The sequence below is a fragment of the Mus caroli genome, chromosome 11 (assembly GCF_900094665.2).
Source record: "Mus caroli chromosome 11, CAROLI_EIJ_v1.1, whole genome shotgun sequence".
Classification (NCBI taxonomy): Eukaryota; Metazoa; Chordata; class Mammalia; order Rodentia; family Muridae; genus Mus; species Mus caroli.
The window spans coordinates 99,886,293-99,911,416 of NC_034580.1; the positions used below are offsets into that span (position 1 = coordinate 99,886,293).

The 25,124-nt window shown below is 42.7% G+C and overlaps 1 protein-coding gene across 1 annotated transcript in view; it reads right to left on the minus strand.

The window, feature by feature from the left end:
- Nucleotides 1-25,124, minus strand: part of Nsf (N-ethylmaleimide sensitive factor, vesicle fusing ATPase) — a 134,217-nt gene that overhangs the window by 90,254 nt on the left and 18,839 nt on the right. Inside the window, exons 2-7 of the mRNA XM_021176539.1 lie at nt 19,951-20,036; nt 18,138-18,237; nt 15,762-15,801; nt 6,328-6,494; nt 2,944-3,051; nt 2,473-2,548 (exon numbers count right to left, since the gene is read on the minus strand). Of these exons, the coding sequence (XP_021032198.1) occupies nt 2,473-2,548; nt 2,944-3,051; nt 6,328-6,494; nt 15,762-15,801; nt 18,138-18,237; nt 19,951-20,036 (577 nt within the window). The remainder of the gene's footprint in view (nt 1-2,472; nt 2,549-2,943; nt 3,052-6,327; nt 6,495-15,761; nt 15,802-18,137; nt 18,238-19,950; nt 20,037-25,124) is intronic.

Here is a 25,124-nt window from a genome sequence, read left to right on the forward strand (position 1 = left end):
CTTCCTGCAGCCAGTCCACAGAACTCCCTCTCATTAACCTTTAATCCAACCAAATTAACTGCTGCTGCAAGGAAACACCTCGTGTGCATCAGATAGAAACTCCACTAGCTCCACGAGTGTCACTGACAGCAAGTGCTGGCTCACAGCTCCTGGGAAGTGTGTGTGAGATACGCGCATTTACCTAGACCTCAGCCTATGAAGATATGTGGAATGAATCTGATGGCTTGTCACACGGAGACAAAAAACATTCCAAAGACTTTAATGACTGAAAAAGTTAGACTTACAAAGTCTCTCACGATACAAACTGTTTAATATAAATGTCAGACTGCCACCTAAAGTAACTCCAGAGAACCACGCCTGTCTTGGACACAAAGAACAAGATACCTTACAGCAGGCTCTAAACAAAAAAGAGGGAAATACGGGTCTTACAAAGCCAGAAAAGAAAACACCACACTAAAATATAAAAAATAAAAAATAAATTTTAAAAATTCAGATAATAATTTTCTGGTTAGAATTTTGTAGACTAATGCTTTCCTTTAGAAGGAGATCAAAAATATTTTGCTTATTCTCTACTGCCCTCTTGTGGTCAAACTTACTGTGAGCCAAATTACTATATAAGTTCATTTTCCAACCAAAATCACATCTTCATGTAAGTTACTTGAAAACACCTACACTGTGCAAGAGTTATAGAACTGCCCTGGGATAAGGTATTTTAACAAAAGGTGTACAAAAGTAAAAAACAGGAAGATCACATCATAAATATTCTGTGTCAGTGATAGAACATTATGATATGGCCTTCATAAAAATTATATTGGGGGCATTAAAATCATATTATAGAGATATATTTAAGATGCTTGAACATGTTAATCAAAAAAAAAAAAAGCAAATTAGGGGCTACTGATGTGGTCTGGTGAACTAAGGCTCTTGTGGACTGTCAGCCTGAGTTTAATTCCTGCCATTCACACAGTGTAACTGACTGGAAAGTTGTCCTCTGACCGCCACACATGTACCACACACATGCTCAGACACACACACACACACTAATTGTAGAAAATAAATTATAAATAATATACAAATAAAATCCAATTTAGAGTGTGAGGTGTTTTAGTGAACGCTTGTCCACAGGCATGTGGCTTGTGCCTTTGGTCCTAGCATTTAGTTAGAGCACAGGGAACCAGAGGTCTACAAGCTCGAGGTGAGCCTGGGCTGGCAAGATGGCTCAGCAGTTAAGATCGTGTTCTACTCTTTCAGAGGACCTTAGCTGGATTCCCAGCACTTAGGCTGGGAGGCTTACACCCACCACTTCCAGGGGATCTGACACTGTCCCTCTGGTCTCCAAGGACACCAGGACATAGTACACAAAAGTAAGAGAGAAATAGCAACAGAGACTGGTAAATTATTGACTAAAAAAACAAACGAAACAAAAAAACAAAACAAAACAAAAAAAAACTGCTCCCAAACTACATTTAAACAAAGTTAAGTAATTTTGGACAAGGCTGTGTAGCCAATGAAAAACCTTCTCTATTTTATTGGGATAGACATGAACATAAATTTGAGTTAATAAATCATTATTTATATGAGCTGCTATTCTTAGAGATTAAACTGTGTCGTTTTAATATATCAAAGTAAGGCTGGTGAGCAAGATCCCATCTGTTGGAAAGATCACAGTCATCATCGGATCACTAAAGAACAGTGACGGACGATTCTGCGTTTAACATGGCAATTAGCTGGGGGGCTGACCAGTGCTGAAGGTCACAAAAGATAATGAAATTCTGAGGAGCCGTCAGAGCCAGGAGAGGACTGGCACAGAGAAGCTATGTGTGGGGTGAGATGGTCGGGAATGAGACCTGGGAGAGAGAAAGGGCATGATGGGAAAGATGATGGAATCCAAGCTAAAGACAGGAGGCTGGGCAGCAGCAATGAACCCATGAGAATCTGTCTGGGTAACTGCACTGTATGAAACTGGCAACAGCTAATGGGATTCTGTGAGCCACATATACAAATCTTTTTTTTTTTTTTTCTGAGACAGGGTTTCTCTGTGTAGCCCTGGCTGTCCTGGAACTCACTTTGTAGACCAGTCTGGCCTCGAACTCAGAAATCCGCCTGCCTCTGCCTCCCGAGTGCTGGGATTAAAGGTGTGCACCACCACTGCCCAGCCACATATACAAATCTTTGTGAGCCCAAAATTATCTTAGAATTTCAAACCAAGAAATGTCGTCATCATTTCTTTTTAATTGTTTTAAGTCTGGCTGTGAGCACAGGAAATTAAAATGTGCCGATGTGTTTCACATTGTTACGGGTGAACTGGGCACTCCAGCTAAAGGCTTGAGACTGTGTCAATCAGCGCATGTGACAGAACAAGCCTGAAGGAAGGGTCTCCTTTCTCTATCACCTGAAAACCATTTACACAACTCATAAGCAATATCAGAGACATTGCCACTTCATTTGAAATTTTCTAAAACTGCATCTTACCGATAAGATTGAGCGACGAATTTTCTGCTTTTTCAAATGCAACTTGACTGTTTCCAACAACCAGGCCTACTTCAATCTGTACAGAAAGATGATAATTAGTACGCTATAGGCATTTCAAAGCAAGGCTATTAAGTTTGTCAGTACAAAGCAAACACTGCAACCAGTCATCTGAGTTACGTCTGCTTTCCTCACAGCCACCTCGCACAATCCCGCCATGGCAAGGTCTGCGTCTTCACAGCCAGGCTCTGACATCTACTAGATGACGGTGTTCGGCTAGTGCAGATTAGTAGATCTGCGGTTAGGTGTCTTTAGTTTCTATTCCAGTAGCAACACTGGCTACAGCAGGAGTGAGGAACTCAGAGGGAGAACACACAGTATTGAAAGCTACCCCAGGCGAATAGTCAGAAACATATCAGCCCGTGCAAGTCATGTCAAAAAGATTGCCTAACGGAGACCAGGAAAAAGGCTTACCTTCTGCCTTTTGCCTGATGCAGGCTCTCCCTTCAGGATGCTGGGATCCATGGCTTCAATGTCCTTCACCAGTAATCCAAAGAGCTTATCATTGAAGCTAAAGACAAGCTGTAGAGAGAAGGAAGGGAAGGAAGGTTGGCCCATGGTACAATGGCTTTCTACTACATCATCCAAAGGTGAAAAAGCAGTTTTCTTTTGAATGTCCTTCTTTGGTCAACTCCACAGTCACACCATCACAGACCCAGTGACAGGAAAAGGAAACTTGTGTGTTAGTATGATGGGAGGTGACTCAATCGACACTCACAAACACTTTGGGAAACTACTAGTAAGAAAACCGAGATCCAGCAGGGCAGTAATGGTGCAGACCTTGAATCCCAGCACTCGGGAGGCAGAAGCAGGAGGGTCTCTGCAAGCTCGAGGCCAGCCTGGTCTGTAGAGGAGACAGTCTAAGTTACACAGAGAGATCTAGTCTCAAAACAACAAAAACGGCTGAGATCCAGAAACAGACTATACAACAGGGTTCAGACACAGTAAATGACAGTGCTGAATCAGCCCTTCATATAAATAATACAAAATGCCAGCCACACAAGCACAGAGAGCCTTGCAAACCCAAGAGTTCATTTACCAAGTAGCTGCAGAGTGCCTTCTACAAGCTGGGCCTCCTCTATGGGTTGAGATGTCACAGTAAATACTCTGCCATACAACTGCTGCCAGGAACGGTCTCTTGGTTGGGTCAGATAGGTATGTATATATACATACACACAAGTAGTTTCTTTCATGGTCTTATGGATATCTACATCTTATTGGGTTTTTAATTATTACAAACATCAAAGAGTTTCAATTAAGTACCAAAGCTAAAGTCAAACGGTAAAACTCACAAGCTGAATACAAATAGGCTCAAAATTTCCAGGAATCCAGAAGGAATATAGCACAGCCAATAAAACAAAAACAAAAATAAAACCCCAAACAACAACACCCCAACAGCAATGGACAGTAGTCAACGAATGCAGCTGGTGGGCATCGAGGAGCCTTCTGGACGACCCAAGGCAGGCGGTAGCGGCTCGAGCACAGCCCCGGGGTCCCTCCACCTGAGAGCACGGGGCTCACATCTTCCTGCTGGTTCAGCTAGAAAGTTCTACAGCACCAGAAACAGCATCTTCTCTGTTCCCTGCTGATCTGCCAGGCCAAAAATAGTGACTGGGATATTCTTTATGCTATTAAGTATTTATTTGACTCTTATCTAAGTCCCTAGCTGTGCATCCATGGGCACATGATTTATCTTCTCTGGACCCAAACTTCTTCATCCGGGAGGAAGCCAGGTTCATTTTAATTCTAATGCTTTCTTCTTATTTAATTTTTTTCTTCTTTGTTTAGTTTGTTTGGTTTTTTTATTTGTTTTGCTTTTTTTTTTTTTTTTGGTTTGTTTGTTTCTTTCTTTCTTTTTGAGACAGGGTCTCATTATGTAGACCAGGCTGGCCTGGAACTCACAGAGATCCACTTGCTTCTGCCCCCCAGTGCTGGGATTAAAGGTGTGTGCCACTACACTCAGCTAATTGCTAGGCTTTCTTTTAAAACACACTGTATTTTGTTCCTGTACATCAGCAGTTCAGGTTCTGCCTGTAAAAGTTTAATATCATAATACATGAATACTTTAGACTACTATCCTTTAGATTTATCAGGAAAACTTAAAAGTGGCACTACGTCCACTCCGATGCTCCTGCCGTCCACTGCTGCTCTCTCTCTAGTCATCTCCTGAGACAGAGACCTCAGGGCAACATAGACATAGCCTTAGCCATGGCAGTGCGGGCACTTGGCAATGCCAGACGCCTTGCTCCCAGGATCTGCTATTTACTTTTAAACATTTGAGGACCCAGGGAGCTTAGGTGGAATGCATTTACTGAGATTTGCCATTGTAGAGATTAGAGGACAAAAAGTTAAATGTATCCATTTAAAGTAAAATCACTTTCTAAGATGAAAAACTGCAATGGCAAAAAAAGGGGGTGGTAGCCCATTTCTGCAAATCGCTTTACTGCGGACGGCCAGACGCTCACATCTGCTCTAGCAGTCAGGGTGCCATACAATGTGTGGCTTCACACTTTCTTTTTAATTCTTTGGAGACAAGGTCTGGTGTAACCCTGGCTGGTCTTAGACTTCCTTTGTAACTGAGCATGGATAACCTTCAACTCCTGATCTTCCTGCCTCAAATGCCCTGGTGCTGGGATTACAGACACCCACCATACCTGGTTTTCTTTGGTATTAGACCTAGTGGTGGATGAGGGTTTCATGCATGCTGGGCAGCACTCTAACAGCTAAGCATACTTTATGTTTAAGAGAATGTTTTTCCTAGGATATCCATCATCTGATAGTAACTCAAGTGTAAAAAGAGGCAGTGCTGGTTAACACTGGCTGCCGAGAGTTTCCAGTGACACTAAGGCTCAGAGACACGGCAATGAACTTGATTTATATATACTTAATTTTCTTAAAAATCTCTGGAAGACCACCCTCCACCATGCAGGTGTGCATACAACACATGTGCAGACGCCAGCGAGAGATGAACCGCAGGCATTGTTCCTGCACTGGTTCCCACAGTATCCCTCAGCCCGCTTATTTTTGAGCCAGGGTTTCTCACTGAGCCTGGAGCTCACCAGTTTGGGTTACACCAGCTGGCCTGGGGCCTCAAGGGCTCCTGTCTCTGCCTTCCCGGCTGTAGAACTACAAGCACAAATACTGGACCACTTCTGGCTTTCTGCCTGGCTGCTGGGGGTCAAACTCAGGTCTTCATGCTTGCTCGGCAGGCACGTTACTGACTTATGAGCTATCTCCCCAGCCCTACCTTCTGCTTTCTACAAAAACATACTAGTCACAGAGGAAGACTTCCCAGAAACAAATCTCATGTCCCACGATGAGAAAAATGAAACCATTTCAGACTATGCCATCTCTATCAGGTTCCCAAATTTGCAGGGAGAAAACCTGCTGTGACAATACAGGACATCTTAACACAGTGTCAACGACTTTTTGAAAAATGTTCATGTCTATGTGTACGTGTGTCATGTGCGGCCCCTTGGGGGCCGGCCGGAAGAGAGCGCTGGATCTGAAGCTGGAGGTACCCAGCAGTTGTGAGTTGCCCCAAGTGCGTGCCGGGCACTGAACTTGGATCCTGCAGAAGAGCAGCCATCTTAACTGCTGAGCCATCTCTCTGGCCTCCTAAAGCTGTGAGGGCTTTTCTGAACAGACTCCTACAGGTGGTTCTGCAAACTCACTCCTTCAGTCTGCATGGAACTTCTTTCTCCTAGGAAAAGCTCCTCCTCTTGGCTCTTCCAAAGCAGAATCCTGGGCATCGGCACTCAGTGTCTACAAAGGGAAGGAGTGAGCGGCTGGGCCTACCTGCTGCCCCACTGAGAAGGCCTGGTTGTTGAACTGCTGGATGAACTCAGCGGCCATCTTGTCGGTGTCGTAAGGGTTGGAGTCGATGTTCTTCTTCTGCAGGAAGTCGATCTCAATGGTCATTGTGCCGATGCACTGCTTGGCTTTGTCAAACGAATACAAGGAAACTAGGAGGAACCACAGGGACACAGACATAACGTTTCTAGTTACAACGAGCTCAACTGAGCTCCACTCGGGCTTCCCCGGAGGAACACATAGGCACACACTTAAAAATTCAGTCAGAGACTTCCTTGCTCACCTGTATTAAGGAGAAAATATTAAATGATACTCTCCCTCACCTTTGACCCCTCATCTCTCCATGGGAAAGAAAAGAAAAGAAAAGAAAAAAATCACATCCCTCTTCACAGTCCTTGCACCGCCCTCCTCCTGATTTAACAGAGGACAATGTGACAGCGTGGGTGGCCTCAGTGGGTTTGGCACAGCCTGTGGTTACCATAGATGACTTTTGAGTAATCTAAGAATTTGCTCCCATGAGAGAGGTGGGCAGATTCCTCACTCTAAGAGGGTCGGCAAGAGGAAGTAATAAACGGGGTGGGGTGGGGGCGGCACCTGAGAAACGGTGTTTCCAGGGGTTAGTTTCCTGTAGTGTAAGCTCTAACTTATGCTTCTTTGTAACACTGCAAGTGTGTTTACTGAGCACCCGCCATTCGCCTACAACACACAAGACCGGCATATGTAAAGCTCTGAGTAAGAACACCCCTACGTAAGCCTTGGGAAGAGCTTTAAACTACTTGTTTAGGCCATAATGTCATAAACTTAGACATTAAAACATTACATATAATTTTATATTATATAATAGCTATTCAGCCCCAATGCTTAGCTGTACGATAGAAAGTTTACATATCATATTGATAGAAATGAGCATTAAAAGATTTCTCGATGATACATTGTACAGAAGCATTTTTCAGGGATTAAAAAAAAAAGGCTGATTTTTAAAAATCAGCTTGTATGTGTTAATAAGGCCTGCTTTCTAAACAAACTTTTAAAGCGAAACATATCACACTGCAGCATACAATCCTGGAAGCACCAGGAGGAGCTAAAAAGCACCCAGGAAATCCCAAAGACACTGTTATATTTGACTTTCCCCAACAGGGCAACTTGATCATGCGAGTAAGTGGGAGCCCACCCTGCCCAGCAGCAGAGCTACTGTACACACGTACTTGTGTCTCATGATGAGGCCTCTAACCACACAGCGCAAGTGCTTGTGAGCAGTTGCCCCTGGGCTGACTCAGCTGTGCCCAGCCCAATGCTCCCAGCCTGCAGGGCCCTAGGCTCTGGGGCTGCTACATGCCATAGGTTAGTTGTGCTCATTCTAATCTGTTAGTACTAGATGTGCTTGGTAGAGTGATTATACAATATAATTGGTTAAATGTGAAATTTAGACATTCTACAATTGTGGAAAACACTTTAGAGGAAGAGTTTGTTCTTAAAGATGAAAAAAAAATCAGCTAAGCATGAACAAAAAGTTAAAAAGTTTATGGATAAAATCCATAAAATCCAATGGAGGGACTGGGAGATATCTTAGTGATTAAGAGCACTTGTTGCGCCAGGAAGTGGTGGCGCACGCCTTTAATCCTAGCACTTGGGACGCAGAGGTAGTGGATTTCTGAGTTCGAAGCCAGCCTGGTCTACAGAGTGAATTCCAGGACAGCCAGGGATACACAGAGAAACTCAGTCTCAAAAAACAAAAGAATAAAAAACAAACAAATTTAAAAAAGCACTTGTTGCTCTTCTAAAAGGACCTAGGTTCAATCCCCAGCACCCACATGGTGGCTCACAACCATGAAACCCAGTGTCTGTCAGAGGATCGGTAGCCTCTTCCAGCCTCCATGGGCACCAGGCACACAGATATACATGTAAGCAAAACACCCGTATGCATAAAAGAAATAAAAAAGAACAACTTTTTAAAATATAAAAAGTATTTAAACATGTTCTCTCACATGTTTTAAAAGATCTAAGCTCTCCTCTAGACCTCATGATTGAAATGTATACACAGAAGACAGACAGTACTCTAGACCACAGACCAAATCCCCAAGAAAAGGCCTTTAACCAACCCTGCAATTGTCTTGTTTCCATTCCCCAAGTACATGTTTCTATAGTACTCATATGACAGGTGATAAAGGAGCTGGAGAAGGGGCTAAGCAGCTAAGCTATCTGCTTTTCCAGATCACTCGAACTCAAGTCCCTACCCCATATTGGGTGATTCACAACTATCTGTAACCCCAGCTCCAGGGGATCAAATGTGTCTCTACTGGCACCTTCTCTTACACGTACACACCCACACACATACTCATAGCTAAACATAAGACAGTCTTTAGGATTCACCCCCCCCCCAAGAGGATGGAGTGCAAAGAATGAAAGAGCTTTGAGGATGTAGAGGGGCATGGCAGAACAACATCTGGGCTAGCATGATGGTTCAGTGGGCTAGCGGTGCTCACTGCTAGGTCTGATAACCCGAGTTCAATCCTTAGAGCCAAATCGACATTAACACACCAATCTGTTATCCACATACGGGCTGCATAAGATTGGACCTGTCAGCTTTTCATCATGGGAGAGGGGAGGGTGCTCAGGGCCACACCCCTTCCTAGAGGGACTATGGATAGTTAATGATATCTGGAGAAAGGTATCATTTTCTCCAGTGGTATAGCCATGGATAAATTGCCCATGCTCCAGTAAATAACTTCCCACCCATACTCATGCAAACAGGCCTAAGTAAACTCGGGACACATGCGCACTTGCACTCGCGCACACAAAGACATAAAAGCAGAAGTAGTGCCGGGGAATAGTGGGGGGGGGGGGCACAAGAGGACACTAGGAGGACAACCATGACAAAAACGTATATACATGTATGAAACTATCAAAGAAGAAAAAAACAAACTCTCTAAGATTTATTTTATCGTGTGTGTGTGTGTGTGTGTTTGTGTGTGTGTGTGCGTGCGTGAGTGCACCAGAGGCCAGCGGTATCAGATACCCTAGAGCTGGGGTCCTAGGCAGCTGTGAGTGGCCAGAAGTGAGTTCTGGAAACCAAGCTCAGGTTCTCTGCAAGAGCAAGAAAAGCTCTTAAGTGCTGAGCCATCTTTCCAGCTTCAAAAAGTTAATCTTAAAAACATACAAAACATGGATTTTTACAATTAATTTTGGACAAGGGGTATGGTCCATTCACAAATTACACTGGTCAAGTAAAAACTGGACAAAAAACTCACTGTATGGCTTTCCAATAACTCACCATTATTCATGTCTGAGATTTCAGCGGGTTACAAAGATGTTCTCTTCAAAGGAATTCTTAGTCTGTATCAACAGATCCTTCTGGAACCTAAATAAATCATTTAATCTCTCTGTGCTTTCAACTGTCATGTGCGTCGTCATCAAGAAGACTGGATTAGGTAAGTCTTAGTGATCAGGAAAACTTCAAGTTCTCTAAACTTACTCCATAGATTACGGCCACTTGATTTGTGTACAAAGACTTCCTGCAATTCTCTGAGTAAGATTGCTTGTGTAAATCACATTTTTATCCTTTCACTTGGCATCTTAAATGGGGCAAAGGCATTTTAAATATTTCAAAAACAAAATAACAGAGACCCAGCCAGGACTGGGAGATGTACTAAAGATGAAAGAATAGTTTGGGCCTGAAGTTTTAGCATACTCTCTTGCCTCCCCCTCTGATGTTCTGTCTTCTTGTCACATTGCCTAGCAACTGTAGGACATAGTTAAAAGCTCAGTAACTTTTATGAACAAGAGAAATTGCTTTCCATGTAGTAAAATGCTTCTAGTTTGAAACATGGAGAGAATGGGTGTATCAGCAATTCTATTACATGTACCTGCCCCAGGCACTCGTCAACATTTGTCTAAAGAGAGATCCATAGGGAGACCCACTAGAGCACCATCAATGGCCAAGCACCAAGAAACACTGATCAGTAAAGGAACAGGGAACAAAATCCAGTAAACTCACAACATGGAACACTGTATACCAATTTTATTAAAATAAAAACTTGATCTAATTTAGTGAAAATAGATAAAATAGTTAATGAGAAAATATACTTCATAAGGTTTTGTACACTATGATACTATTCTGTGGATTAAACAATCCAAGGCAGTATAACACATATGTGCTATACATACATAACATATGTGCTATACATATATAACACATGTGCACCATCTTCAATTTGACATCTACTAGTGAGTATACTAAAATAGCATGACTAAACTGTAGTTATTAAATGCATTTAGTTTAAGGTCCTGCTCCTAAATAGCAAACCAAGCAGCTACAATGTCCGAGACTGCGGTCAGCACCATGGACAGTATCCTGCAAGGTCAGGACCATGGCCAGTCCCAAAATGGCTGAAGGTTCCACACAAGAACAAAGCACGTGTTAAATTTTTAAAATATTATTTTATAATAGTAGTAGTATATTACATCAAGTGACTTTGTCAAGTCTGGAGAGATGGCTCTGCACTTGAGAGCACTGGCTGTTCTTGCAGAGGACCAGGGAATCCAATGCATGCTGACAAAACATTCATATACATAAAATATATCTTAAGTGACTTTTATAAGCAAAAGCTAAGTTATAAACAACATTTTTGGATATGCTTAGGCCTTTCAATCATAGGAGGTGTAGAAAACATGTCAAGGAAGGTGAATTCAAGTCTGATAAAGTATGACTCTGTCAGACAGAAAGACACACTAGGTAATCCTTCCAGAAGACACTCACACTGAAATGACCTTTTACCTATAAAGTGTCACAGACAGAACTTCCACTCTAGAGTTTTTCAAATGCCATTTCTCCAAAGCACAGCTGTGTCACACTGATGCTGACAATCAGCCTCCACACTCTCCCCATCAGCCAGGCCCCAGTGTATCCTTCAGACATCTGCCCCACCTGCCTTAGTCCAGCCCAGTCACTTCACTTATAGTTTGAGCCAGAAAGTCCCCTTTAGAGAGTTCACCTCTCTAAAGCTCTGAATGGAGACAAGAAAGCCATTTCTAGTAGAAGAAAACTGGTTTTGTAACATATGGTCAGCCATAAGATACACTTTTTAACCCATGAAAGTTTGCAGTACACAGTCTTGGTTACCGCTTTGTTGCTATAATAAGACACCATGGCCAAGACAACTTAGAGAAGAAAGCATTTAATTTGGGGGCTCACAGCTCCAGAGGATTAGCATCCATGACCATCACAGCAGAGAACACAGACGCAGGAAAGCAGGTAAGACCTTGGACAGTACCAGGCTTACGTTCTGATCCATAAACATGAGGCAGAGAGATAGGTTAACTGGATTAGCATGGGCTTTTGAAACCTCAAGGTTAGCCCCCAGTAACATGCCTTCTTTAACAAAGCCACGCCTTTTAATCCTTCCTCAACAGTTCCACCAACTGGGGACCAAGCACTGGAATATATGAACCAGTGGGAGGCATTGGCAACCGAGCCACCACATACACCTTTTCAAATAGAGAAAAAAAAAAAAAATATATATATATATATTAAAAGTTAAAATTAAGGGCCGGAGAGACATCCCAGAAGTTAAGAGCATATACCCGGGTTCAGTTCCTAGCATCTAAACAGGGCAGCTGACAACTGCTTGGAATTCCAGTTCCAAGGGATCTAATGCCCCTAACCTCTGGAGGCACTAGCATGTGTGTAGATGAACATAAACTTACAAAGTCATGCAGGTGCACACACACACACACACACACACACACTAAATCTTTCAAAAGTTAGATTTAAAGACGCTCTTGCTCTCTTATTTAAACAAATGAATTTAAAGAAATTAGAAACTTGCCCTAAATTCAAACACACTGCCTCATTAAATATTTCGCAAGGTAGTCACTTTCATCTGTGCAAACAGGGAACCCTGGCCTCTCGCGCTGACCTACTTCACTTTGGCGCTAACTCTTCTGCTCTCCCAGCTCTATGCTATGCTTCAGGTGAGATGGAGAAGGGAATCACTTAGGTCAGTGTCTCCTAAAATGTGACTGAGAAGAACGGCTTAAAGGTGGCTGTTAAAAACACCCTCACGTGAATCAGATTCCCCCAAAGCCTGTGAAACCGTTTCTAAAGATAGACCATCCAGGTAACCCTTTCAGGCTCTTCTGGAAAGCTCTAACTGTGCATCCCTCTCTATCAAATGCCCCGGTCGAAACCAAGGACTTCCATCCTCACTCCGGCTTTTCTCAGCACTCTTATTTGCTTCCATGTTGAACAAAGGGCCAACTGAAGGTAAGCTCTGTGCCGGCCTCCCCTCCAACTCAGGGGGAACAAAGTAAGTTACTGAAGGTAAGCTCAGAGCCAGCCTTCCCTCCGACTCAGGGGGAAGAAGTAAATTGGTGTGTTTCTGGGCAGACACTCCCCCTGGGATTCTCTCCTAGTCCTTTGCCGTCACTTTTCTGAGAGCAGTGAACAATGTGCTGGCTGGCATTTTATCCCAACTTCTCTCAAATATTATCGCCTTTGATCCAGCTTAAAGCTACTACATCTGAGAATGTCTTCAGAGTCACTGGGCTGAGAGATAACGGTGGCCCCGTGACAGCAACGAGGACAACACACAGTCCCCCGGCAGCGGTCCCAGAACACCATGGGAACGGAATCATTTGAAAAGTGGTATGAGCATACAGAGCTCTCACTGCAGAAAAGGAGGGTGTGTGTGTGGGGGGGCGGGGGGGATGATCACAGACAAAGCCTAGGGAAAATCACCTCCCAAAGGTAAGCCGAGCATCGAGCAGCAGTAAAGCAAAGACCTGGAATTCAGCCAGGTATGGTGGTGCACAACTCTAATCCCAGCACTTGAAAGACAAACGTAAGAAGACCACTGAATTGGAGGCCAGCCTGGTCTACACAGTGAATTCCATCTAGCTAGAGCTGTGTAGTGAGACTACCTCAAGATAGAGAAAACAAACATAGGCTGTGGCAATCTACAACTCCAGGAACAGAGAAATCACTTGAAAAATAAATAAGACTAGAGGTAGCAACAACAGGGTTGGTGAGATGGCTCAGTGGGTAAGAGTACTGACTGCTTTTCCGAAGGTCGAGTTCAAATCCCAGCAACCACCTGGTGGTTCACAACCATCTGTAATGAGATCTGGCGCCCTCTTCTGGTTTGTCTTAAGTCAGCTACAGTGTACTTATGTATAATAATAAATAAATTAAAAAAAAAAAAAGAGGTAACAACATCAATCTTTTTCCTTTTTTGTTTTTGTTTGGTTTTTTTTTTTTTTTTTTTCGAGACAGGGTTTCTCTATATGGCTGTCCTGGAACTCACTTTGTAGACCAGGCTGGCCTCGAACTCAGAAATCTGCCTGCCTCTGCCTCCCGAGTGCTGGGATTAAAGGCGTACGCCACCACGCCCGGCTCTTTTTCCTTTTTTAATCAATGTTTTGGTTGTGAGCTTAGCCTTGAACAGCTGAAACATTTTTCTAACCCGACTGTTTAATATACATGGATGTTTTGTCTTTATGTATGGTCAGGCATCAGTGCATGCAGAGCCTTTGGGGGACAGAAGAGGACATTAGATCCCCTGGAACTGGGATTACAGAGGGCTGTAAACCTCTACCTGGGTATTGGGAATTAAACCCCGGGTCCTCTGGAAGAGTAGCCAGTGCCCTTATCCACTGAGCCAGCCCTCAGGCCCAAGATCAATTATTTTTGAAAACTCAGATAAATAAAGGATAGTACTTTGAGAAGTGTGGCAGTTGGGGGGGGGGGAGGCAATTAGGAAAGAAAATTAAGGACCATACAAAAACAACAGAGAAACAGGCCATGCCAACCAACCTCTCTACTTCCTCTTCTACTTCATACCAAATTATCTACAGTAAAGATTGCACTTCTCCACAGTCACGGAAAAGAACGTCCTAGACTAATAATCTTATCTACAAAACCATGAGAAAGACACTTGCTTACAAAGTCACTATAAAAAGAAAGAAACATGTAACAAAATACTACTATTTGTCTTTCCCAAATATCCATGAAATTGAAAATACACACACACCCTAAATCCACATTTAAATTTAAATTAGTTTAAATTATCTATCCTTAGACAAATCTTTTGTTGTTGTTGTTGATTTGCATGCGTATGTATGTGCGCCTATGTGTATGTGTCTGGGTACAGTGTATGTCCTGGGGGGAAGGGGAGCATGTGCATGCACATACATGTAGAGACCTTCTTTCATTGATTTACTGATTCTGCCGATCAGAATACCCTAGCCAGCTTGATCTAGGGATACTATCTCTGCCTCCCGAATGCTGAGGTCATTAGTAGGCTACCGCACCCAGGCGACATTTATGTGGATGCCGGGGATCGGAATTCCTGATTCTCCTGGATTCGTGAGCACTAAGCCATCTTTCCAGCCCGTGATTTGGGGTTTTCTTGTTTGTTTTTTATGATCTGGGGATCCAATCTAGGGTTGTGTACACATGCATGTTAGGTGTGCCAATTAGTTTTTGTCAACTTGACATAAATTAGAGTAACTGGGAAGAGGGAACCTCGACTGGGAAGTGCCTCTATTAGATGAGTCTGGAGGCAAATCAGTGGGGGCATTTTCTTAATTAATGATTCATCCCACTCTGGGCAGTGTCACACCCGCAGTTGATCCTGGGTTGTGTAACACTTTATAAGCAGTCTTCCTCTACGGCCTCTGCTCTGCCTCCTCTGCTTGACTCTCTTCAGTCTTGGCTCCCATCAGGACACATAAGCCAAATGAACCCTGCCCTCCCCAAGTTGCTTTTGGTCATGATCTTTATCACAGCAACAGAGAGCAAACCAATACACGAGGCAAACTCTCACTGGGCTATGTATATCCCGGCCCCCTCAAGACTAAATCAGAACACCAAAACTTAGAACAGACATAAATACAAGACAAGCAATGAGTTTAGCAAACTACTCAAGAGAGAATATGTTCAGATGAATTTATTAAGATTCTGTGAAGGTGAGCCAGGCGTGGTGGCGCTCATCTTTAACCCCAACACTCGGGAGGCAGAGGCAGGCAGATTTCTGAGTTCGAGGCCAGCCTGGTCTACAGAGTGAGTTCCAGGATAGCCAGGGCCACCACGCCTGGCCAAGATTTTTTTTTTAAAGATAAAAATTAAATTATCAGGGGACATGGAGATAGCTCAGACAGTGAAATGTTTGCCACATACATATGAGGGTTTGAATTCCAGCTCCAACTACCACGTAAAATCTGATGAACTGTAGTTATTCTAGGACATACTTTACTGGGAAAGGAGGAAAGCCTACACAACACACAATGCCTCTCTGTTTGCACAGCTGTCACTGGTAATCAATGTTTAAAGTCCAATAATCAATAATTATAGAGATCTCAGTAACTGAGAATAATACAAAAAATCAGCTTTAGATAGCTACAAAAATAATAATAATACCTACCTTCTATGTCCTGCCCAATAGAAAGTCCAGCCCATTTTCGCTATAAAGTAAAAAGGACAGTTAAAATCAAGTCAGTATCAGAGAAATGAAAAAAAAATGGATAGCTATGAACTTCAGAAAGACTGTAAAACCAAGACACAGTATGTTGTTATGTGCGGAACTGTGACCCCCCCCACACACACACCCAAAATGCCAGTTTTTAGCTCCTGGATGTGTGATTAACTGCATCTATAATCAGGGTCTTTGCAGGCTGCATTAGGATAAGCCCTAAGCCAACGTTACTGGAGATGCAAGAACGCCATGTGATAACAGAGGTAGAAATGAAGTGATGCCGGCCACTGACTGCCAACACCCCATCGGCTGCGCACAGCCAGCCCTCCTGGAGCCCTCGGAGGCAGCTAGCTCTATGCTGCCTTTGCGAGCTGCCAGCTTTCAGAATACATGAAAAGTATTATTCATGAGAGAATAATACTTTTCAATTTTCACCCATTTTTGTATTCTTTTTATTATAGCTTAGATTTTCTATTATTTTAAACTAACCAAATTGGGGTTCCTTTTTACCCAAAAATGAATGTAGATTACATCTTATAGAAAATATACAAAGCTTGACTATGCAGCCCAGGCTGGCCTTATAACCAGAGATCTTTCTGCCTCCTCTCTTAGGATTAGCATGTGCCACCCAGCGAATGTCACCGTGCCCCGTGTGCCCTTCTAGAGCAAAGCTATCCATAGTGTGCAAAGTTTTGTACAACACAATACACCTCCCCGTCTTCCTCTGGCAGATGGTTCTGTATTAGTGCACAGCTGCAGTTAGCTGTGTGTGATTTGCTATAGCCACAAAAACAAATTAAATTCATGAAATTAAACTAAAACTGGTCAGATGATCCACACTGAAACGTTAGCTGGGACTTAAACCATGAACTGGTCAGGATTACTCTCTGCAATCCGGCCAAAGGATTTTTGGGTGCTTAGAGCCAGTCACCTGTCCTGACTATACTGGCAGGAGACAGGAATAGGATGCATTTAGGTAAGAATTCAGGGCTACCTTATCGGATTTAAAATCAGTTATTACTGATAGTGCTCCACAGAATTCTGGGGAAATGAGTTCTGGCTGAAAACCTACTGCTTGCCTGCTCGTGTGACCACAGTGGGCTCTAGGGCAGATGGGTAAAAGATGCTACACCGAAAGCAACGAGTGCTCCCTTTCCAGTTTCCTTCCCAGGGGTCACACTTCTTCCTCTGACCACACCCTCAACAGACCCTCTATAAAACGCACCTTCTCTCTGGCCAAGATGACATTTAGCAACGTGCTAGTCAGTCTAGACTTTGGGACACAAAGCAACTGGTTACACTGCGATTGATTCTGCACTTCACCTGCAAAGACGGTCTTTGGGTGATAGTACCGGTAATCCAGGGTTTGTCCTGAGAACTGAATCAGTTATCACATTCCACGATGCTTGGAGTGTATCTTGGGAGGATTCTGTTTTGTTTTTTGAGACAGGGTCTCAATTTGTGGCCCTAGCTAGCCTGGAGCTCTGTTCAAAGCTAGACAGTCCAAATGTTTTATTAAACTATATTAACTATTAAACTAAACTAATTAATTAGTTCATTTATATTTTGAGACCGGGCCAGGGTCTTGTACAGCCCAAATTTTTAATCTATAGAAACAAATATAAAATTTACATTGCTAGGAATGTGGGTCCTGGGTGTGAGGTGGCACCTTTGGTACTAGGGGTGAGCACTGGGCAGCATGACTGTGGACTCCTCACAATCGGCTCTCAGTTATGCCTTCCAAGCTCTAGAGATGCCCAGAAAGCCAGATTGTAGTCTAGACAACTACTCTCCACAGGTTAGGTCGGACAGCACAGCCTTATGGAACCTCTATTATTAGATGTCAATTTTATAAATAATATAAATGATGTGTCACCCTGGGACTCGGTGTTAAAAGAACATCACACTTTTTCTAGCAGCCAACTGATAATATCTCAGCCTTTTTTTTTTAACTTGAAAAAAACTAAAGATACTATAAAGGTATCACTGTAAATAGTTGACAAATTAAAAATGTATCTTTAGGGTCAGTAAAATGGTTCAGAAAGCTAAAGTGTCTGCCATCAAACCAATGACATGAACTTGAGCCCAGGACCCACATGACTCTAGCCAACTTTTCTCTGACCTCCACTGTTGCATGAGTGCCCTCCCTGTAAACAAAGTAAGTAAAATTGATGCTTTTTTTCAAAAACTAATATATCTTTAAATTCTGTATGCAACATCTAGGTGGTTTTCTTTGATATGAATCAATACAGTTAGAGAGCAATGTTTGCTTAAAATGAATTGACGCCTGCAACTTTTCTGCTAAGGAGAGCTCATTTTTGTTACCTGAGGTAAGCTGAACGCGATGCATCCTGGAACCACTGACGGATGGGTCCTCAGCGTAAATATGTACTTGTGATTGGGGGACGTCCTCACCATCACATGCCTAAAACACAGAGCACAGTCAGGGTGCCAATGAGAAATGGCTTCTATGTGTGTTCTCCCCATGCTCGTGTTTGACGGACACAGACAACACATAGGAGAGCCCTGACAGAAGACCACAAACTGGGCTCCCAAAACCTGTAACTCAAAATATCTTCCAGACGTAAAGACATCTAGGCCCACACAACATGAGCAGAATCCAGCCAAGTTCCAATGAGAGCATCCGATTCGTGAGGCTTCCAGTTTACAGGAAACTGAAGCACCGACTCAAAGTCCTTGCTGGTAAATATGATGAAGATGAATTCCCTTTTCTGAGGGTAATTTCACATATGCCAATAAAATAAATGTAGGAGAACCAAAGGCAGGAGAGCTACGACATATATATATATATATGAGCTAGCTGTTAGTTTTTAAGGTTGCTTATGAAATCTTTCATCAGACTCTCTCAGAGCCTGAACATTATGATAGCGGTTTTTAAAACAGATATTACAAATGAAAAAATTTGCCCAAATACATCAACTTCCATACAGAAGCCCAACTTCAAAGAACTCTGAACCGATTCATAAGTTAGCAGAAGTTATCCAAAAAAAAAATATATATATATATATACACACACACACACATATATACATATATATATATATACATATATATATACACATATATATATACATATATACACACACACACACACACATATATATATGTATGTATGCCATCTCATGGTAATGGTCTACCCCAGGAAGCCAATGAGTCCTTTGGGATAGAAACTTCGACTTTTGTTAAGTGTTTGGCACTATTTCTGTATATGAATGAGATGGGGGTGGGGAATGGCTGCAGAGCAAGCCCCTCAGAGCTGTTGGAGCCAGGCAGACCCACCTTGTCTTTCAGCAAACAGCTTTTTCACAGTGCTGCACGTGTTAATGGTTTGCCCCCATGTATCTGCTACATTTGAAGTGGAAAGTGCAGCGCGTGTGAAAGAATGTCATCAAACTCCCTCACTGATCAGCCTTATCTTCAGTTTGACAGCATAGAATGCTCAATATGCCTCCCTCTCTCGCTGAGGCTGATGCCACAGGGTCCCCAGACCTATGACGTGGATGGCATTGACCTTGCCAACAGTCTTTGGAAGGTCGGTAGGTGACATGAGTCAGCTAAGATAAATTACTGATGAAAGTGCTTTTAAAAATGTGAGGGTTTTGTATACCTTCAGCCTCCGCGTCTCTTGTATTACCATAGTAACAGTGATCACACTAGTAAAACTCTGTGAAGGGATCACGAGTATGCCAGGCACTGTTGTAAATGTTTTAATGAGGGCAACTTATCCCTCACAACTCCCCCATTTTATAGATCGGGACACAGGAACACAAAAGTGGCAAATGCCATCAGTTTGTGACTGTCAGCACTGGGATCCAAACTTGGACAATAAGGCTTCAAAGCAAGGTGACCACCAACCATGTTATGTGATACCTATACCCAGTGTGTCTAGCCTAAGAAAATCAGCTTTTAAACAGTCTATGAATAACGTATATATGCTGCATTTATCAAGGTTTGACAGAGCAATGACAGAAATACGCAACTCTCGTCTCCATTTTCCAGCTTGGCAAGAGTTAAAAAAAAAGGCAATTTCCAAAAGTTTTCCTAAGATGAATCTTTGGAATCATATTCTAAAACGATACCTAGCAAGTTAAAAGAATCAAGTCAGACAGCTACTCACTGGCCAGACTGGAAATCCTTCTCGTTCACAACCGCACAGTTGCTTAAAGATAATTCATCAGTAGGGCATCTCGCAGCTTGCATAGTCTGAAAGAATCAATGATTAGAAACATAAGTCATGGTTTCGACCGTAAAGAACACCGCATGCCTCCTGCTCATTGCTCTCCATCACCACAAACTCTGCAGTAAACACCCTTCCATCTTGACTCCTTCACTCGGGAAGCTGCCTATCTCTCATTTTCTGTGGCCTGTGTGACTGCAGGTAACTGCCTGTGTGCAGCCACGCTCACCCCTATCCCCCGTGTCCCCCGGCACCCTTCCTTACCACACAACTGCATAAAGGCTTTCTATTCTAAATGGCATCAACAGCACCCTACAGAAAGCAAAGGCCACAGACATCAGATACACACTTGGAAACACAGACCCAACAACCAAGTTAAAGTCCTTGAGGCCAGTCCGGACTACTGCTTAGAGCCGATATATTCTTCTGCTCAAGCTTATTTGAATTGATTTTCTATCTCTTTCATAGAAAAGAATCATGACTGATAAAATGCAATAAAGTCAAGTAGTAAATTTGATAAAAGGTGTTATGAAAAGGCATCTTTTTATAAGAAACCCCAAGTGACTACGAGTTGTATTTCCTATAGATGAAAGGAAATCATCTTCTGGCTTGAGGCAAAAAGATTACTGAAAGTCTGAGGCTAGACCAGACTACACAGCAAGGTCCTGTTCTCAAAAAAATAAAAAAACACACAAAAAGCTTCCAAACATTCCTCAACAAAAATAACTATAAGGTGTGCTCCCCAAAAAACCAGCAACCAATGGTCTTTTTGGTTACATACTAGCCAAATATTCTCTTAAATAATGGTACACCTCGGTATATAGTTCAGGCTAGCCTCAAACTCAATATATAACTTAGGCTTGCCCTTGAACTTCTAATCCTCTTGCCTCCACTTCCTGAAGTTCTGGCACTATGGGAGTGTGCCACTGTGCCTGGTTTAGGTGCTTCTGGGGATTGAACCTGGGGCTTCATGCTTGGTAGGCAAGCGCTCCACCAAGGGAACTGTATCCCAGCCTCATGGGGGTTTTTATTCAGTAACGCCGTTGTTCTCTACAGTCTCCGGGCCAGCTCTGACATCAATAGCCATTGTTCGAAGTGTTTATCCTTCAAACTTCAAGCCAAAGCTGATCATCCTTAAATTTGTTGCCCAAATACAAACTGATATAATGAACTTTAATCTTTTCTTGTATATGTGGTTGAGTTTTGGGGTTTGTTTTTTTAATTTTATTTTCATGTTTTGAGTATTTGAGACACCCTCAAGACAAGCTGGCCTTAAAATGATGAGCCTTCTTCCCTTGGCCTTGGGGTGTTGGGATCACAGGTGTGTATGTCCACACCAAACTTTGGGTTTTGAGGGGGGTTGTTTATTTATTTGGTTGGTTTGGTTTTTCAAGACAGGGTTTCTCTGTGTGTAGCCCTGGCTATCCTAGAACTGGCTCTGCAGACCAGGCTGGCCTTGAACTCTCAGAAATCTACCTGCCTCTGCCTCCAAGTACTGGGACTAAAGGTGTGCGCCTCCAGCACCCAGCTGATATTAGTACTTCTATTTACTTTATAGTTATTGAAGATAAGCTTTCCAGAACTAATGACATTTAAAAAAAAAACCCTCAAATCCTGTCAGGATTTTAAGTTTCATTACACAAGATGAACTTCTCTTTCTGCTGAAAGGCATGGGCTAGTTAATGCAACTAACTAGCCTTATCTTCACAAAACCGTATTAATGTTAATCAGGTGCCACAGCTGCTCTCCTAGAAGAGCAGACAAGTCCTGAAGTGTAGAAAACACTGGCAGTCGCTGCCCTGTTGACAGGTAAATTACCAACACAGGTTGGTCAGAACCAGGGGTGTGCAGGATGCCCCAGGAGGTCCCTGAGGCCTTTTTATTTAACAAGGGCTTTACAATACTGAATCTTTCCCACACGCCACATGGAGATAGGAAGTAGCATCATTTTCTTCTTTAAAAATTATTTTTATGTATGTGTGATAGACAGCACACCTGTGTGGGTGTCTGGGGGGGCAGAAGACAGTGTCAGACCCTGTAGCTGGAGTCACAGATGGTTGTGAGCCATGCAGAATGGGTGCTGGGAACCAGACTGGTCCTCTGAAGACCATCCAGGGCTCTCAACCACTTTCTCTTCGCCTCGCCTCGCCTCCTCTCCCCCTCCACCCTCTCCTCCTCTTCTTCTCTCTCTCTCTCTCTCTCTCTCTCTCTCTCTCTCTCTCTCTCTCAAGATCATATATGATTACTGGTAACTACAAAATATTTAAAAGAGCTTAAGGTGTTGTGCCCATCTGTAATCACAGCCGTCTTGACACTAAGGCAGGAAGACTGCAACCACCCGGGCAGCCTGGGCACCACAGTGAGTTATAGGCCACTTAAGGCACTGAAAAACCCTGTCTCAAAAAATGAAACAAAGAGGGGTTGAAAGCAAGAATAGTTATCTAAATCTTTTATTAACAAAACAAAAACAAACAAACAAACAAAACACTGAAAAGAGTATATTTAAGCCAGTGGCTCAGCATGTAAAGGCTCCTGCTGCCAAAGTCTGACAACCAGAGCTCAAGCCTCAGGAACCACAGACCTGACTCCTGAAAGCTGTCCTGTGACCTCCAGGACACTCAACCTAAAGACAAAGGAACCCCAAACCCCTAAGTGTGTGTGTGTTTTTTTTTAAAGTCAGGAAGAGAATAGTTTAAGCTTCATGTTCTCCGAGTGAAGGCTTCCAGGGGTTTTTCTGAACACATTTATTAGCGCTACGGAAAGTGTAGCGCATTTTAATTAATTTGAAGAAAAACAGTAGACAGATGGAAATGTACTAGCCACGTTTCAGTAAAACGTTTCCATAAATGCTGATTAGTTTGTTTAAAAAAAATTGTCATAATTTCCAAAGTACAGCCAAATTCCTTTACTTTGATCCAAGCTTTGATTGTCACTAAAATCAAGTGACAAAATAAGCTAAATTTGGGAACGGGCCTTTGAGCAGATGCATCGCAAAACAGTTAAGCAAGATGCCGAAGAACAATGACTCTCGCTTCGCTCTGGGATCACTGGTAAAGACATGAGAATCTACGTTTGATCACTGGCTGCTGCTGCGGCGGCTTTTTTTTTTTTTTTTTATGTTTGACTGTGTATATAAAATCTCAGCACATCAGTGAATATGCAATATGGACAGACTGGGACTATATAAATAACGACATGTGGATTCGTGATCAAGTGTTTGGAAAGCACTGATTTCCCATGACATGAACAGAGTCAAGGTCACAAGTTGGCCTTCCAAATGAAAGAGCATTTTGTTAGGGTCACACCTGGACCTGCCATCCATCAAAAACTTAAACAATTTAAAGTCTTCTATCCTCCTAGAGTCTCTTTACTTTCAAGTTTCTTCCCTGGATTATCTTTCCCCTAACCCTGCATCCCGTCCTTGGCCAATTCTTACACACTCTACAGTTCTCGGCTTAGACAATACTTATTCTAGGAGACATTCTGGACAGCTGCCCCTCCCCACGGAACTGAGAAGACATGCATGGAAGCCCTGAAGATGACCTTCACTGTCTGCCTACACACTTGAATCATACTTAGGATGACTCTTAAGGTCGGAGACTAGACTTTGCTCATGGCCATACTTCCGGAGAACTACTCCTGGGCCTGGTACAGTGAGTGCTTGTTAATCGTAGATTACAAACCCAATTCAAACCACCCAAAGGACAAGTGTCCAAGGCAGTATCCCTTCAAGGTCATTTAGGATACCACAGAATTAGATTCAGATGACTTGATAATCACTACACAACTTGGGGTTAGGAAGATAGCTCCGAAGGTAGGGACAGCTCTGAAGGTAGGGACAAGGGATCCACACAGCAAACTGGATGAGGAACCTAGCCATGTATGGGAGCTCTGAGTCTGGCCAAGAGCTGATATCTCAGTGGATGAAGAGGAAGAGTAATTGAGGGGTGATTTTTTTTTTTTAAGATTTATTTATTAGTATATGTAAGTACACTGTAGCTGTCTTCAGACACACCAGAAGAGGGCGTCAGATCTCATTGCAGATGGTTGAGAGCTACCATGTGGTTGCTGGGATTTGAACTCGGGACTTTTAGAAGAACAGTCAGTGCTCTTAACTGCTGAGCTATCTATCTCTCCAGCCCCGAGGGGTGATTCTTGACACAATCCTCCTGCTTTATATGCACACACAGAAGACATGTATGTACACAAATATGTGCACCTACACACATGCAAAAAACATACATCCACAAAGGCACACCACATACATATACATACTTGGAAAAATATAAATCAATAAATGGAACAAAATTACTTCCATGACAGAGCCAACACAATAGAAACTCTACAAAATGCTAGGTTAACCTCATTTGTAAACCTGTTTACCTGTCAATGTCCTTTAATAGGAAAGGGGTGGGAATCTGTGGCTATCATCTGGCCAGCCAATTTAAACAGATGCTACGAGGAAAGGGCCTCCCTATTAGAAGGCAGAAGCATCTGTGTTTTGGTGGTAAGCCAGGCAGGGTATCTCATTTTAAAACAAAGTGTAAGTCCCTATAAATAGTCAAGTTGTCTATTTACCATAGAAGTGCCAAGGAAAAATTCCATACTTTTTTTTTTCCTAAAACTGACTTTGCCTCTAGGAAAAAAATAATACAAGCCAACCACTACAGGCATATAGCCTTTTAAACATGAAATTATAATCAGTGATGGGTTGTTTTATTAAGGTGAGTTGTTCAAGTTACTGGAACACATAACTGCTTACGGATATAGGAGTGTCTTCATTGTAATTTAAAATGCCAAACAGTATGGTGGGCTATAGGCCACTGGCAATTCTTAAAGAATGTCAAGTTTATCAAACAAAAGGGAACTTCAGTGGAAGTAATTATGACATAGGCCATTCCAGGGCCTTTAAACCGCAAAGAATTTGCTTCTTTTCAAAGAGAAAAAAGGGGAGGTGGGAGGAAAGTGCAGGCTTTAAGCAGGATTTTCTGGACAGTATTTCAGTTTGCCAATTTAAATAACACAGTCTTTTTTTTTTTTTTTTTTTTTTTTTTTTTTTTTTATGATATGTAAGTTGAATATTGCTTTGTTCCACCTTTTGAGAAACACTGTCG